Source organism: Pteropus medius, unplaced genomic scaffold (genome assembly GCF_902729225.1).
Source record: "Pteropus medius unplaced genomic scaffold, Ma_sr-lr_union100, whole genome shotgun sequence".
In the NCBI taxonomy this organism is placed as follows: Eukaryota; Metazoa; Chordata; class Mammalia; order Chiroptera; family Pteropodidae; genus Pteropus; species Pteropus medius.
Window position 1 is genome coordinate 701,185 of NW_024352783.1, and position 16,037 is coordinate 717,221.

General features: G+C 49.2%; 1 protein-coding gene and 1 non-coding gene across 20 annotated transcripts in view; both read left to right on the forward strand.

Annotated features, from left to right (window-relative positions):
* The window catches only part of CHD3 (chromodomain helicase DNA binding protein 3), a 25,139-nt gene extending 9,619 nt beyond the window's left edge, over window positions 1-15,520 (forward strand). For 8 of the 19 annotated variants that reach the window (XM_039847247.1, XM_039847251.1, XM_039847250.1 and 5 more), the window contains 29 exons: window positions 501-712; window positions 1,410-1,541; window positions 1,922-2,021; window positions 2,437-2,628; window positions 2,794-2,994; window positions 3,367-3,504; window positions 3,769-3,890; window positions 4,043-4,216; window positions 4,352-4,493; window positions 4,708-4,839; window positions 5,466-5,583; window positions 5,799-5,923; window positions 6,125-6,356; window positions 6,656-6,822; window positions 7,246-7,423; window positions 7,896-7,961; window positions 8,437-8,522; window positions 8,658-8,791; window positions 9,361-9,505; window positions 9,682-10,089; window positions 10,191-10,326; window positions 10,439-10,540; window positions 10,726-10,854; window positions 11,247-11,355; window positions 11,544-11,676; window positions 11,956-12,197; window positions 13,244-13,407; window positions 13,654-13,780; window positions 14,245-15,520. In XM_039847247.1, coding sequence (XP_039703181.1) covers window positions 501-712; window positions 1,410-1,541; window positions 1,922-2,021; window positions 2,437-2,628; window positions 2,794-2,994; window positions 3,367-3,504; window positions 3,769-3,890; window positions 4,043-4,216; window positions 4,352-4,493; window positions 4,708-4,839; window positions 5,466-5,583; window positions 5,799-5,923; window positions 6,125-6,356; window positions 6,656-6,822; window positions 7,246-7,423; window positions 7,896-7,961; window positions 8,437-8,522; window positions 8,658-8,791; window positions 9,361-9,505; window positions 9,682-10,089; window positions 10,191-10,326; window positions 10,439-10,540; window positions 10,726-10,854; window positions 11,247-11,355; window positions 11,544-11,676; window positions 11,956-12,197; window positions 13,244-13,407; window positions 13,654-13,780; window positions 14,245-14,485 — 4,587 coding nt within the window. In that variant the 3' untranslated portion in view covers window positions 14,486-15,520. The other 11 variants (XM_039847258.1, XM_039847263.1, XM_039847255.1 and 8 more) reach the window with 8 other exon arrangements.
* On the forward strand, window positions 8,927-9,066 carry LOC120589983 (small Cajal body-specific RNA 21). Its single transcript, XR_005649610.1, has one exon.
* Window positions 15,521-16,037: the final 517 nt, after the last annotated feature.

The window sequence follows — 16,037 nt, forward strand, 5'->3', positions numbered from 1 at the left end:
CTCTACTCTCACCCCCTCTCTCTTTCTTTCTTTCTCCCTCCCTCCCCCTGTATTATCTGATCTTCCATATAGCCTTTGCTTTCTCTCACTTTAGGCTTCCAGCCCTCACACTGTACCTACTTCCTTAGTTTCCATATGTGGTTCTCTTGGTCTCTAGTCCTTTTTATCTCAGTCTTCATTAGATTGTTTCCCTTAAATGTAACGTAGCCTTCCTTAATTCCATCTCTTTTCTTACCTGGTTTTAACCATGTTTTACCAATATCCTCAGTCTTAATAAACCTATTCCCTGCTTCCTTTTGTTTATTACATCCCCACCCATGTCCTGATTCTGTTTTGTTTCATTGTATTCATTCTCCTGCTTTGGCTTTGATTATGTCTCTCATCTCACTTCTTTCATAGCTCCCTTTCCTATGCCATTCCCCCTGCTGGCCTCTTCTCTATTCTTTTTGTCCTCTGGATGGTGGGACTATCTCTTCCCACCTTCCTCTGTACCCCATCAGCTGGAAATCTTCCACTTGGTAATGTACCGAAACTACCAACGGAAAAATGACATGGATGAGCCCCCACCCCTGGACTACGGCTCTGGTGAGGATGATGGGAAGAGTGACAAGCGCAAGGTGAAAGATCCACACTATGCTGAGATGGAGGAGAAGTACTATCGTTTTGGCATCAAGCCAGAGTGGATGACTGTTCACCGTATCATCAACCACAGGTGAATTCTTGGTCCATAGGAAGGCCTTGCTCCTGGGGTATGCCACTCCTCTTGTTGTAGTTGTGGCCTCATATTAGTTGATTAACCAAATAATTGATCTAATTGAATAACTCCTGCTGCAGCCCCAGTCCTTTTGGCCTTGTTTCTTCTATGGAGATAGAGAAAGCAGCCCAGTCTTGACTTTCATCATTGCTTCCTCTGATCTCTAATAGTATAAATAATGACACATAAATCTGGGGATCAGAACATGAAAGGAAAACATGAAAAACATGCTTCATTCAGAGCAGTGTTTCTAGTACTTCTTTCTTCATAGTACTTATTACTGCTTATTGTTATCCTACATATTTATTTTTCTATTTCTTTGTTGCCTTTCCCAGTCGAATATGAGCTCCAAGCAAATAGGGTCATTTGTCTGTTTTCTTCACTGCTGAATCATCAGCATCTGGCATATAGTAGGTGCTTAGTAAATAGTGATTAGATAGACAAAAGGTATTGGAAGTCTAGGGGTGTTTTGTGACAGTCAATTTTTAGAAAGCCATCCTGAAAAAGTTAAGGTAGTACTTCAGCCATTCTAAACTCCCTTCCAGTGGTTCACCACTGAGGATTAGGTGACAGATTCTCTTTATGCCGAAAATTGTGTTTCTTATGAGTTCTTCCCACTTGTGATCCATATTATTTTTCTTCTTCTACCCCACAGTGTGGATAAAAAAGGGAATTACCACTATTTAGTAAAATGGAGAGACTTGCCATATGACCAGTCCACATGGGAGGAGGATGAAATGAACATCCCTGAATATGAAGACCATAAGCAAAGCTACTGGAGACATCGGTGAGGGAGTCAAGTCATGGGTTAGAGGAAGTCTGAGGATAGGGGCATGAAAGCTAAACTTCCAGCATAAAATTAGGTACAGTAGGGACAGACCTGATGTAGAATTTGGGAGCCTGGGCTGGGTTGTTTGAGGTGGGGTCAGTAAAGAGGCAGTGTGAGGAACAGAAATAAGATTTAGCCTGAGTAATGAGGAAGAGGATGCTCAGGAGTAGGAAGGGTTGGCTGTAGAGGTGAAATTCAAGGGGCGAGGGTAAAGAGTCTGGGAGAAAGGAAATGCAAGAAAATCTATATTTATGGAAAGTAGGAGATACGTCTGGAGTGGGTTCAGAAGAGAGGGGGGTGGTACCAAGGAACAGGCCTCACTCAGATTCTTTTCCCAGAGAACTGATTATGGGGGAGGACCCTGCCCAGCCCCGTAAGTATAAGAAGAAGAAGAAGGAGCTGCAGGGTGATGGGCCTCCCAGTTCTCCTACTAACGATGTAAGTCCTCTCACTTGGCCTTTCTCTCGTTTCTGGAGCCAAGGTGATTAATTATTTCCCAGGGGCTACTGATAGAACTTTCTAGAGTTTTAACAACCTCTTTGAACAGTAGCTCTTTTTCATTATTCAGCCTTGCCCCAGGAGTGGCTATGAATTTCGGTATGAGAGGGAGAGAGCCACTAGAGATGGTAGCACACAAGACTCTTCCACCAGTTTCCTTCCCCATGGTGTTAGTGGGTGTTGTTTTAAAGAATGAGAAGGAGAAACTGAAGACTAGAACTTTCATAAGCTCAGGTTATAGTAGAGGGAATTGTAATCCAACTTTGTATTGGTACCAGGGAGGAGGGAGGAGGAGACCCAGACCAGAGTTGCAGCTGACAGTTCCCTTGAGCTTTCTTACTTCTTGACTCTACAGCCTACAGTAAAGTATGAGACTCAGCCACGGTTTATCACAGCCACTGGAGGCACACTGCACATGTATCAGTTGGAAGGGTTGAATTGGCTACGCTTCTCATGGGCCCAGGGCACTGACACCATTCTGGCTGATGAGATGGGACTAGGCAAGACCATACAAACCATCGTCTTCCTCTACTCACTCTATAAGGAGGTGCTGAATTCTAGGGTCCCTGATGGGGACAGCCAGGCTGAGGCCTAGCGTGGACTGGGGAAGGTGGGAGTGGAGGATAAGGGCAGAGGATGGGAAGGGGCATGGCAGGCAGAGGACTGGGATATACAATCTAGACTAATGGTCCCCCCTACCCTCTATTGCCAGGGCCACACAAAGGGTCCCTTCCTGGTGAGTGCCCCACTCTCTACCATCATTAACTGGGAGCGGGAGTTCCAGATGTGGGCACCCAAGTTCTATGTGGTGACATACACGGGTGACAAGGACAGCCGGGCCATCATTCGTGAGAACGAGTTTTCCTTTGAGGACAACGCCATCAAAGGTGGCAAGAAAGCTTTTAAGATGAAGGTAAGCCCCTCTGCCTCATATCTTCTAAGACTCTCAGATCCGTCATTTCTTTGCCTCAGCCAGGATTTGTTTCTTTATTCCCCGCTCAGCTTTCTCCCTCTTTTCTTTTACCCAGCCTCACACCTCTCTTGCACTCCAGTCTTGGAGATGTAGCAGGTACTCCCAGGGGTGTCCATGGATCTGTCCCTACTGGACAAGTGGTAGAAGTTTGGGGGCCATGTTCAGTAATCCCTGCATGGAGTCAAAGTTGGAGGACAGGCTACTGGCTCCCTTGGGGGAATCATGGTCAGGACAGGGTGTCTGGGTAAAGAATGGGGGTAGAAGTGCTTGGGTTTCAGGTGGCAACTGAATGGACAATGGTTGTGTTGGCAGAGGGAGGCACAGGTGAAGTTCCATGTTCTCCTGACATCGTATGAGCTGATCACCATTGATCAGGCAGCACTTGGTTCCATCCGCTGGGCCTGCCTTGTGGTGGATGAGGCCCATCGGCTCAAAAACAACCAGTCCAAGGTGAGTGAGATACCCAGACCTCAGAAACTTGAGTTTATGGATGCCCAATTGCCTTAGTCTTACAAAATAAAGTTTCTGCAGTCTGGGAGGCAGGATGCCTGGGAACCTCTAGGGAGAAATCCAGGTTGGAAGAGGGAGAGGACTAGGGATTTGAGGTCTCTGATCCTGAAGGAAATGGAAGCTGGAGACAGGAAAAAGTTGATTCTGTGGGCCAACCACTTGACACTGATGGGCTCTTCTGCCTTTCCTTGTTCTCTTTTCTAGTTTTTCAGGGTCCTCAATGGCTACAAGATAGATCATAAGTTGCTGCTGACGGGGACTCCATTGCAAAATAATCTGGAGGAGCTCTTCCATCTGCTGAACTTCCTTACCCCAGAAAGGTTTAAGTAAGTGGTTCCCAAGGGTAGTCTGCAGAGATGAGAGATATAGTAGTTGAGAAGACAAGTGGATGGAGGATTCATCTGGAGTGAAGAATAGAGCCTGAGGTCAAAGGCAAAGAACCTGACAGCTATTCATTTCCTTATCTCCTGGCTACTAGCAACCTGGAAGGTTTCCTGGAAGAGTTTGCTGACATATCCAAAGAAGACCAGATTAAAAAACTGCATGATTTGCTGGGGCCCCATATGCTGCGGAGGCTCAAGGCTGATGTCTTTAAGAATATGCCAGCCAAGACAGAGCTCATCGTTCGAGTGGAGCTGAGCCCCATGCAGAAGTGAGATGCAAGGCGGGTTAATCTGGACTAGGGGTTGGGGATTTGGTGGCAGCTTTCTGAAAGTTGCCGACCAACTGCAACATCACAATCTCTTCCTTTATTATGTCTCTTCTATGCCCCCACACTGGTCTTTAGGAAATACTACAAGTATATCCTGACTCGAAATTTTGAGGCCTTGAATTCGCGAGGTGGTGGCAATCAAGTTTCTCTGCTTAACATCATGATGGACCTTAAGAAGTGCTGCAACCATCCATACCTCTTTCCTGTGGCTGCTATGGTAGATACAAGAGCTGGAAACTGAGTGAATGCCTGGCTTTTGAAAGGGGGAGGAGTTAAGCACAGAGCTGAAGCTGGGCTGGAAGGCCAGGAACTGGATTTCTGAGAGAAGTAGGGATTTAAAAGTTGTGGAAGCTGGATTTGGGCTTCCAGCTTTCTAGGCACAGTCAGAATGTAGGGACACATTTCCTGACTCCTTTTTCCTCACTTTTCAGGAGTCTCCAAAGCTCCCCAGTGGAGCTTATGAGGGTGGGGCACTTATTAAGGCATCTGGGAAGCTCATGCTGCTGCAGAAGATGCTACGGAAGCTGAAGGAGCAAGGACACAGAGTGCTCATCTTCTCGCAGGTGACCCAGCCCTGTAGCTCATTCTCACCATCAGACTAATCCTTTACCTCGTTCCTGTGGCTGCCATGGTATCAGAGGTTAGGATATGATACCCTTAAGAGTTTCTGGTATAGCTAAGTTCCTCTTGGCTTCTGATCCCTGTTCTTTGGAAGTTGTAGTCCACCTTCTTTTAAACTGGATGGAGGGAACGGGGAGGGTGAGCCATCTGCCTCCTCAAGGAGGTCTCTGGGGCCTGGTGTTTTTCTTAACCTTTTTGGGGAGGGGAGGAAAGCCAGACCTTTTGGAAATCTGATGAAAGTTATGGGTCTGTTCTCCAGAAAAGCTGCATACACAATTATACAATTGTGTACAGGTTTTCAGGGGGTTCATAGATTTCTTTGAAACCTTTTCATGGGTCTCAGGGAAGAACCTCTGCCTTAGGAAAAATTATCTTTAATCAAGAGAGTATGACAAGAATGTGGAATGAGGAATAGTTGGGGGTGGGGAAAGCAGCACCATGGAAGCATAGAACAGGGCAGGGGTACAAATATAAGGATTGGGGTTGAGAGAGTATAAAGGAATAGTTAGAACAGACAGGGCCCACCCCACTGCCTCGTCATTGTAGACTCCTGTTTCTCTTGCTCTAGATGACCAAAATGTTAGACTTGCTAGAGGACTTCTTAGACTACGAAGGCTACAAGTATGAGCGCATTGATGGTGGCATCACTGGTGCCCTGAGGCAGGAGGCCATTGATCGGTTCAATGGTGAGGGGGCGAGAACCCTTGGTCCCTGCTGGGTGTGGGAGGCCCAAGAAACCTGTGCCTAGGTCCCTGGGTTGGGAGGGGGCTGGCCTGGGAGGAAACTAGCCACTTGGGCTTTTGAGTTGGGGACACAGTTGTTTGTAGTCAGGGACTATCCAGGAGTAGGTAGACAGAAATACTGGCTACAAGAAAAGCTTGGTTTAATTCTCACCTCCTAGCTCCTGGGGCCCAACAGTTCTGCTTCCTCCTGTCCACTCGAGCTGGGGGCTTGGGCATCAATCTGGCCACTGCTGACACTGTCATCATCTTCGATTCTGACTGGAACCCCCATAATGACATCCAGGTGGGAACTCACCTCTTAGAACTCTTGCACCATTCGGCAAGGAGACATGGGTTCATGGAGGAGGCTGTTGTGCTTCGGGGTCAGAAATAAACCTTTTGGAGGATAGAAGATCCTTCCTTGCCAGCTCCCTTTCCAGATCATGTAGGTGTTGTCTCCCCTGCCACACCCCCAGCCCATCCCCAATTTCTCCCACCCATGCAGGCCTTTAGCCGTGCTCATCGGATTGGCCAGGCCAACAAAGTGATGATTTACCGGTTTGTGACTCGTGCATCAGTGGAAGAGCGAATCACACAAGTGGCCAAGAGGAAGATGATGTTGACACATCTGGTGGTGCGGCCTGGTCTGGGCTCCAAGGCAGGCTCTATGTCCAAGCAGGAGCTGGATGACATCCTCAAATTTGGCACTGAGGAGCTATTTAAGGATGAAAATGAGGGTGAGAATCTTTTCTGCAACTCCCTGAAAGCAGCCCCCTGCTCTCCTGCAAGCACTTCTCTTCTGAAACTCTTCAAAAAAAACTCTTCTGTGCAGTCTGTGGAGGAAATGTGGCCTCTTTCCTTACATGTAGGGTTGAAAACCAACAAATCTCTTCATAGACTCCCAGGGAAAGGGTCTTCTCCAGAGCTTCTGTGGAAGGGAAGCAAAGTAGAATGCTCTCCTATCATCTTCCTAAAGTTCTACCCAAGGTTCTGGTTGGAACTCATAGAGTTCCCTCTTGTTCCCCATCTCCACCAGGGGAGAATAAAGAGGAGGATAGCAGTGTGATTCATTACGACAATGAGGCCATTGCTCGGCTGTTGGACCGGAACCAGGATGCAACTGAGGACACCGACGTGCAGAACATGAACGAATATCTCAGTTCCTTCAAGGTGGCCCAGTACGTGGTGCGAGAGGAAGACAAGGTGAGAGGCTGGGGCCAGGCAGTGTCCTTTACTGGATCTCAAAGTAGGAGGACTCTCCTTTCTTCTTATTTTTTAAAATCTGATTCCATAGCCATAGTGCCCAGCAAAGAGTAGTAGTGGATTGTAACCAACTTCTTGGTCTAATGGGTAAAACTGGATTTCGGAGAAAGACTTAGGCACAGAAAGCACCAATAAACATGGAGGGATACTCTCTGAGTCAGAGAAAGAGGGATGCAGAGGGCACTAGAGGAAAGGCTTAGAAAAGAGAAATAACAAGGAGGAGAAGTATTCTGCAGGTAGTAGATAAGGGAAAGGAAAATGCAATGTCCAGAAAATTTACAGAGTTAAAGAGATCTAGGAGGCAGAAGGAAGAAGGACTGGGTGAAGACAGAGGCCGCCAGCATTCATTCTGCTGCCCTTCAGATTGAGGAGATCGAACGAGAGATCATCAAGCAGGAGGAGAATGTGGATCCTGATTACTGGGAGAAGCTGCTTAGGCATCACTATGAGCAACAGCAGGAAGACCTAGCCCGGAATCTTGGCAAGGGCAAGAGGGTTCGAAAGCAAGTTAACTACAATGATGCTGCTCAGGAGGACCAAGGTGAGGACTGCCCCCAATACAGGAACTAAAAAATGAAGAATGCTGAGGAGGGGCCTGGAGGCTAGATGTATTTAGTGGGAAAGAGAGAGGCCTAGAGGTCAGGACCTTCCCTACTAAAAGAGAAAGAGATTAGAAAGTATCGGTAGGAGCTACCTTGAGGCCAGGTGGGTTTGCAGGCAATCTAAACTATCTGGTGGTTGTGGAGGCCTCATGTGGACACCCACGAGCCCTTCTTTAGAGCAAGTTACACAGGATTCAGGAGGTGCCCAGAGATAAGGTGGGTGGTGAGTGGACGTGGTTTAGGATATGTGGCCCTGAAGTCAGACTGTGGGCAGTTATTCATCATCCTCAGGAGGACAAAGGTCAGAGTGAAGGTGCAGAAGTCTCCGAGAAGAGGCATCCAGGTGGAAAGGTCCTGGCAGGGGCTTGTCCAGGGAGCCATCACTGACCACTAAACCCTTTCCCCTCGCAGATAACCAGTCAGAATACTCAGTAGGATCAGAGGAGGAGGATGAAGACTTTGATGAGCGTCCTGAAGGTGGCATCTCTTTTCCTGATTTTCTATCACATCTCTTCCCATTTCACTTCCCATGGTCCTTTAAGCCCATAGTTTTTATGTAAATAATGCTTTTTTTTTTTTTATAGAAAAAGTAAAGATTACAGATAAGCAAAAAGATGTGAAAAAAAAATAACCAGTCTTACCACTGTTAAAATTTGGAGTATATAACCATGCAGGCTTAAATGCCTAGATGAGAGATCAAGAAAGGTTCTATCATTTTATATTCTTAGTAATCTTGCTTGCATCAAATATTTGCGTTTAATTTTTTTAGTATGACTTGATTCTTTTAGATCTACTGAGTTAGTAGTTCTGTAAGTGCTTAGAAGAAAATTGGATGTGCCTCAGATATGACACAGGCCTTCCCTGAGTTCTGTATCTTATGGGAATGGGGTGCTGGGAAGGCTGGGAGGTGGAGAAGATGGTGGATCTACTAACTGGCGTTATCCTTGCCCAGGGCGTCGACAGTCAAAGAGGCAGCTCCGTAATGAAAAGGATAAACCACTGCCTCCACTTCTGGCTCGAGTTGGGGGTAACATTGAGGTGAGAGCTGGGCCCAAGCCCCTGAGAGTTTCCTCAGGAGAAAATAAAGGCTGGGGGTTTGGAAATTTAATCACTGAGGGGAGAAAGGATCAAGAAATGAGTTCCCTGGACATCAACACTCACCCCCGTCTTCAGGTGTTGGGATTCAACACCCGTCAGCGGAAGGCTTTCCTCAATGCTGTCATGCGCTGGGGGATGCCACCGCAGGATGCCTTCACCACTCAGTGGCTGGTGCGGGACCTAAGGGGCAAGACTGAGAAGGAGTTCAAGTGAGTGTGGGTGATATGGGCCCGAGTTGGATGAAAGGGTAAGAGCTTTGGATGTTACTTTCTTCCTTTTGGCTACCACATGATGTGACCTTACTCAACTGACCATCACGCTCCCTGCCGTACAACAACAGTTCCTGGCTCGGTTTCCTGGGGGGTGAGCTCAGCCTGCTCTACCTCCCCTCAGACGAGCCTAGAGAAGAGAGGCCAGGCTTCCTTCCCCGTGGGAGAGGTGGTTAAGAAAGGAGCCTCTCCTGGACTGTTCTCGCCTCACATTCACTTGGCCATGATAAGCGGATAGGGGAGCTGGTGGAAAGGATGAATAGCTGACTGATGGGGCCTAGGAGTGAAGTACCAAAGCCAAGGAGACAGTGGAAAAGCAAGAGGTGGGGCAGATTGGTTGTTGGGATTTATAGGGCTAGTAATGGTGAGATTGAGAGGCCCAGGGTAGGATTCCTGGAGGCACCCAGGGAGTTTAGGATCTAGGGGTTTGGTAATCCTTGTGCCCCCCTCACTTCACTGTGTCCTTCCTAAGGCTCTCCTAACCTACCTTCCACCCCCATGCTCCTTAGGGCCTATGTGTCTTTGTTCATGCGCCATCTCTGTGAGCCTGGGGCAGATGGCTCGGAAACGTTTGCTGACGGAGTCCCTCGGGAAGGCCTGAGTCGCCAGCAAGTGTTGACCCGCATTGGAGTCATGTCTCTTGTTAAGAAGAAGGTATCTATCTTCCCCTCACCAAAAGAATCAATCTGGCCTCCTTGGGCCCTGTTTTTTCTCTGCCTTGCATCCCTGAGTTCCAGACTGAGGCTGGTGAGAGATGAGACGGGACTGGAGCTTCCTATGTTTTCAGTGCCTGGAGCTGATCACTTTACTACTACCCCCTCCGCCTTCAGGTACAGGAGTTTGAGCACATCAATGGGCGCTGGTCGATGCCTGAGCTGATGCCCGACCCTAGTGCCGACTCTAAGCGCTCCTCCAGAGCCTCCTCTCCTACCAAAACGTCACCTACCACCCCTGAAGCTTCTGCTACAAACAGTCCTTGTACCTCTAAACCTGGTAATTGGATCAGGATGGTGGGAGAGATGGAGATGAGGCCATTGTCCGATGGGGCCAGACATAAAGAAATAGGAGTCAATATAGGGCGGTTTCTGCCTCCTTCACTCTGCCTTCTCCATGTAGCTACTCCAGCTCCAAGTGAGAAAGGAGATGGCATAAGGACACCACTTGAGAAAGATGAAGCTGAAAACCAAGAGGAGAAGCCAGAGAAGAATAGCAGAATTGGGGAGAAGATGGAGACAGAGGTGTGTGACTACCTGGCTCCCTTGAAGGAAGAGAATTGGGGATCTTGGAGGTTGAGCTCTAGAAGTTCTTCAGTTCATCCTGGTCCATTGTTCTCTTCCAGGCTGATGCCCCCAGCCCAGCCCCATCACTTGGGGAGCGGCTGGAGCCAAGGAAGATTCCTCTAGAGGATGAGGTGCCAGGATTACCTGTAGAGATGGAGCCTGAACCTGGGTACCAGGGGGACAGAGAGAAGTCAGGTGGGTACATGGCCGTAGGGGTAATGGGAGGCTTAAAATTTGAGGATTCCCTCTTCTGGGGTCAGGGAATGAGGGTGACATCTTCCCTCCTGTCCCCTACCCCCTCCCACAGCCACAGAGTCGACGCCAGGAGAGAGGGGGGAGGAGAAGCCGTTGGATGGACAGGAACACAGGGAGAGGCCGGAGAGGGAAACAGGGGATTTGGGCAAGAGAGGTAATGGGTAGAAGGACTGGATACTTGGGTCTCTGAGGGAATCAAGGGAGGTGGAATCTGGGGGACCAAATGCCTGAGTCCTGGGTGTGTAGCTGTTTCAAGGGTCAGTACAGTACAGGGAATAGTCTTGGGACCTGGGAGAAGCCCGTCCTGAGGTGTGAGCTCTGCCTCATCTGCCCTAGCAGAAGATGTAAAAGGGGACCGGGAGCTTCGACCTGGGCCTCCTCGAGACGAGCCACGGTCCAATGGGCGACGTGAGGAGAAGGCAGAGAAGCCGCGGTTCATGTTCAATATCGCAGATGGTGGCTTCACAGGTGTGGGGGGTCTCTCTCACTGCCACCTACTCTTCATTGGAATTTGCTCATGCTCATGGGGTTTCTCATTTTGCCTGAGGCTTCCTGCTACCTTTAATTCCAAGTAACCGCTAATGAAATGGTACATGCTATCTCTGCTCCTTGCCCTCAGTCCTTCTCAAGTGTACTCCTAACTCCGAAGTTATCTTTAATCCTACCTTAATTCTTAATACTAACTTGAACATTGTTTGTAACTACCTTTATCCCTACCCCCCTAAGCTAACCTTGACCTGTTTCTTTAAAGAGCCCTTAGTCCTCTACCACTATTCAGTTCCTTCATCTATACCTGTCTGTTGGGCTGGATGTGGTTTGAAAACTCCCAATGCCTCATCCATCTTCTTTTCTCTTTTCAGAGCTTCACACACTGTGGCAGAATGAGGAAAGAGCAGCTATTTCCTCGGGGAAACTCAATGAGATCTGGCACCGAAGACATGACTATTGGCTTCTGGCTGGGATTGTCCTGTATCCTTTAACAAAAATACAAGGGAAAAAACGGTTCTCTCAGCCTGGAGAGAGAGGAATTACAGAGGAGTCCACATGGCGGGAAGGGGGACTAGCGCCACACTTTGGGGAGATCACGCCAAAAGGCAGACGTGTTCACAGCCTGGCCCATCCCTGTTAAATTCCTTGATGGTCCCCTTCATCGGCAGTCATGGCTATGCACGGTGGCAGGACATTCAGAATGATGCTCAGTTTGCCATTATCAATGAGCCATTTAAAACTGAAGCCAATAAGGGGAATTTTCTGGAGATGAAAAATAAGTTTCTGGCCCGGAGATTTAAGGTGGGGATAAGGGACGAAATAAACAGTGTTGAAGAGGGACTTGTGTCAGTGGTGGAACCAGATCTGGTTGGATGTGGGAAAGGTTAACACTTTGACGGTAGCCTCATGTTTGGGACTGGTCTGGATCTGGGTTAGTGCTGGGGTCACAGTATTGGTTTGGAGCTAGTGATGCCCTTGGCCAGAGGTAAGGGCAGTGTGGGTCTCCAGTGTTGTGTCGGGCCCCCCATCCACTTGCCAACTGCTGTCCGGTCCTTGCACTAACCCTCCCTGTGCCCTCAGCTCCTGGAGCAGGCGCTGGTGATTGAGGAGCAGCTTCGGCGGGCGGCCTACCTGAACCTATCACAGGAGCCGGCGCACCCCGCCATGGCCCTCCACGCCCGCTTCGCCGAGGCCGAGTGCCTGGCTGAGAGCCACCAGCACCTCTCCAAGGAGTCGCTGGCAGGGAACAAGCCAGCCAACGCCGTACTGCACAAGGGTAAGGGCCGCGGCGGCCCCGCGCGGGGGAGGGCCCACAACGCTGCGTAAGTCTTCACCCCGCACCCCTCAAAATCTTCCCCTCTGACCCTTTTACCCTCTGAACCACCCCCCTCTGACCTCTAACCCCACCCCTGAACCACTTGGCAACCCCTTGGTTTTTAGCCTCTAGGATTTGTGCAGCCAGCCCTTATCCGTACCTAACAGCATTCACATCAGTGCCTAATAGAGGGATCCCCCCCCGCAAAACTCCATGAGAGTGTGCCATGTCCCCTCCACAGGACAGAACTTCTTTACTGACCCACACACTTGCCATACTGCTAATAGCACCCTCTCGAGGGCCTTGGCCTGTATATAGTTCACAAAAATCCTTAACCCCAGTCCCACAAATCACATTCCTCACAACTCATTTACCCCAGGAGAGAGGCACTACCACCATCCCACCCTTTGACCTTACCCCATGAAACTTCCCTTTGACCTTCAACCCTTCCTCCCAAACCCTCTTACCTTGAAAATAATAGATTAAATTCGAACACCCTTTAACCATCTAATCCTGTCTGATGTAGTGACTGACTCCTGGCCCCTTTGATTCCTGTTCTGATTCCTCGAATCTGTAATGCTGACCCTCTAACTTCCCTCCCCAGTTACATATGTAAAACCTGATCCTTAAATCTTTAACACCACTTACCACCTCCCACGCCCCCTATTTCCTCCCCATCATCCCCAACCCAAAAACATCATTCTTCCAGTATGGGATGTTCTGACAACTCCCCGCCCCCATGTCTTCCAAATGTCCTCCCCATCTCCCTTTTTCTCCAAATTCCCTTTTCCTTGCTTCTCTCTTCATCTCTCTCTGTGGTGATCTGATCTCTCTGCCTCTTTACCTGACACTTAACTTTCCCTCCCCCGAGTCGCCTCTTTTTCTGTCTCCATCTATCATTTTTCTTTTTCTCTGGTTCTTTGACATCTGTGTTCTCTTGCTCTCTTTTTCTGACTTTATCTGTCCATCTGACTCCTCGTCTCTTTTCCTGGCTCCATTTCTTCCTTTCCCTGTCTTTCTCTTGCCCTTCTTTCTCTGTGGCCCGGGCCCCAGTTCTGAACCAGCTGGAGGAGTTGCTGAGCGACATGAAGGCAGACGTGACCCGCCTGCCAGCCACGCTGTCTCGAATACCCCCCATCGCAGCCCGCCTTCAGATGTCCGAGCGCAGCATCCTCAGCCGGCTGGCCAGCAAGGGCACAGAGCCTCACCCCACACCGGTAACCCCCTTTCCCTCTAACTCCATTTTCCCTGTTGGTACTTCTCCTGCACATATACAGACACTTCCATCTGATTCTATACAACATGGAAAAAAATGACTTACTCCAGCACACTCATCACCCTTGAGTCTCCATGCCTATGTTATACTGTACCTCAGTAGTTCTGGAGTTTGTCTTATGACATTTCCTTTACAGCTTTCCTTTCAGAATCTGGACCCTCTAACTTGGGCTTGCTCTCTATTTCAGGCCTTCCCCCCGGGTCCCTACGCTACACCTCCGGGGTACGGGGCAGCCTTCAGCGCCGCTCCCGTAGGGGCCCTGGCCGTCGCAGGCGCCAATTACAGCCAGATGCCTGCAGGGTCTTTCATCACAGGTCAGCTGATGATTTCTTCCCATTCATCACTGCTCAGCTACCCTTTTACTGTTATATCCCATCTCATTTCTTTGGAAGTACCAGTGTTTTATGGAATGGAGTTGTTCTGGGCTTTGTTCTTCCCATCCCTTTAACTTCTCTTCCATTCCCATCGTCAAAAACCTCATCCAGGGTTTCAGTGGTTCTGCGGCTTGGTACCTCTTACCTGAGCCTCCTCCATCTGGGTTCCTTCAGAGAAAAAGAATCTGAAATGAGAAGGGGTTATGATGAGAGTTGAAACATGTGTTCAATCATGCAGGCAAGAGGAATCTCAGGGAGGAGGGGTTCAACCTGGTTTTCCCACCCCTACTCTGCACAATCAGAAATGGCATGAGGTGACCTAGAAGTGAGACTATACTATTGTCGGAAAGTGATGTTTGGGAGTGAAGTAGGGATTGACCCTTCCTTACCTTCTTCCCAAACAGCCGCCACCAACGGCCCTCCAGTGCTGGTGAAGAAGGAGAAGGAAATGGTGGGGGCATTAGTGCCAGACGGGCTGGATCGGAAGGAGCCCCGAGCCGGGGAGGTGATTTGTATAGACGACTGACCGGATCCCAGGCCTGCCCTTCACCCAGGCCCCGTGCCCGAGGCCGACCCCCAGCTCAGTCTCTGGGGCCTGCTGCCAATCCTCCGCCTTCTCCATCCCCTGGGCCACCACTGGGCTAGGAGCCCCTTCGCCCCTCTACAACGCCTCTCTTCAAGAAGGGCCCTTTGTCTTTCTCCACTCCTGCACACTTCCCCCCACGCTTTGAAGACTGTGCTGGTGAGAGGAAGTCTGGGTGGGAGATGGTTAGCAGGGTCTTCCAAGTACTTTTATCCCCCACTGCCAAACATACATAGCTTCTCAATAAATGGTTGTGGGGAGGAAAGAGGTGGAGCCTCCCCAGTCTTTATTTCTTCAATATATGCTCCATCTTGTGCAAGAGTGGGGAATTAGCATTGCCTGGCCATTAGAAACTTTCCAAGGAAAAGAGGTTTGAAGAGAGGAGGGGGACTTGAGATAGGGATGACAGTGAGCCCTGGGAGGGAGGAAGGGAAGAGGAGGGGTGACTGCATGTTTCCTTCCCCTACCTCTCCCCAAGTGGAGGGTAGAACAGTTACAAGGTAGGGAGTCAATTGCTGTTCCGCCTCAGAATAAAGGCGCCTTTCACTGGCTCAGTTACCTCCTGTGTACTGGCATCTTGTGTTGGGCATCTTCCCCCGCCCCAGGGACCAAGGACCACCCTACAAAGTCTAATGGTTGGGTGATACTCCCTCAAGCCAAAGAGGAGCTCCCCGATCTGTCCTAGGGACCCAAGTAACATAGAAAGGGTGGGAGAAAACACAACGGGCCAGATATTGGGGAAGCCTCCAGCTTTGGGGCCCAGGTTCTTGGAGGACTTCTCCCCCTGCTCCTGAAGGCCTGGGTACGGACCAAATTTGAGTGGGTCAGGCAGGGGGCCTAGTCAAGGGACTGCCTTGCCTATGGGACCAGAGCAGAATAGTGGAGGGCAGGGTGGGGAGACATGGGCACACCCTCCTCTCCAGGAGGGGCTGAGGAGAGTGGCAGTTTGCATGGCGAACCCCCCACTTCCTCTTTGCTGCCCCTTCACTTTCTTGCTGCCCCTTTCCCAGTCTCTTCACACCCACTCCTGGTCTGTCCCAATCCCCTCTTCTGTATCAGGTTTATCGGTTTGTACATATAAATTATACTTTCCTTTCTGTGTACTGTTATTTTTGAGTGGGGGAGTTCTTTGGGGAGGGGCTGGTAAGAGTAAAGAAAGAAAGGATGTTGCTTTCTGCCATTTCATATTATCCATCTTTTTCTTTTTTTAATTTTGTGACTTTACCTTTTTCTCTTTTTTATTTCTTGGATAATCAACTAAAACTCAAAGGCTTTTTTTTTTTTCCCAATACCCACCCCAATGTGATGAGGGTAAGCAATAGGATACCTACACAGGCTTCAGATTGAGATCAGAGAGATAGCAGGGCTTACTAGACAAGTGTAGTGGGAGGGGTGCCTGGAGAGATTCAGAACTGCCTTCCATTCATCCTTTTTGATCATCCTTTCTGCCTTCAAGTTGCTTAGTTCCTCCAAGAGTCAGCAGAGGTCACTACAGCTCCACAGGTTCAATTACCAGTGTGCAGAAGTACATTTTTTTTTTAAGGAGTTGGGTGGGGGAGTCAAACTTCCATAGCCTGGCAAATATTTGAATTGGTAGATTTTTTTTAAACGTGT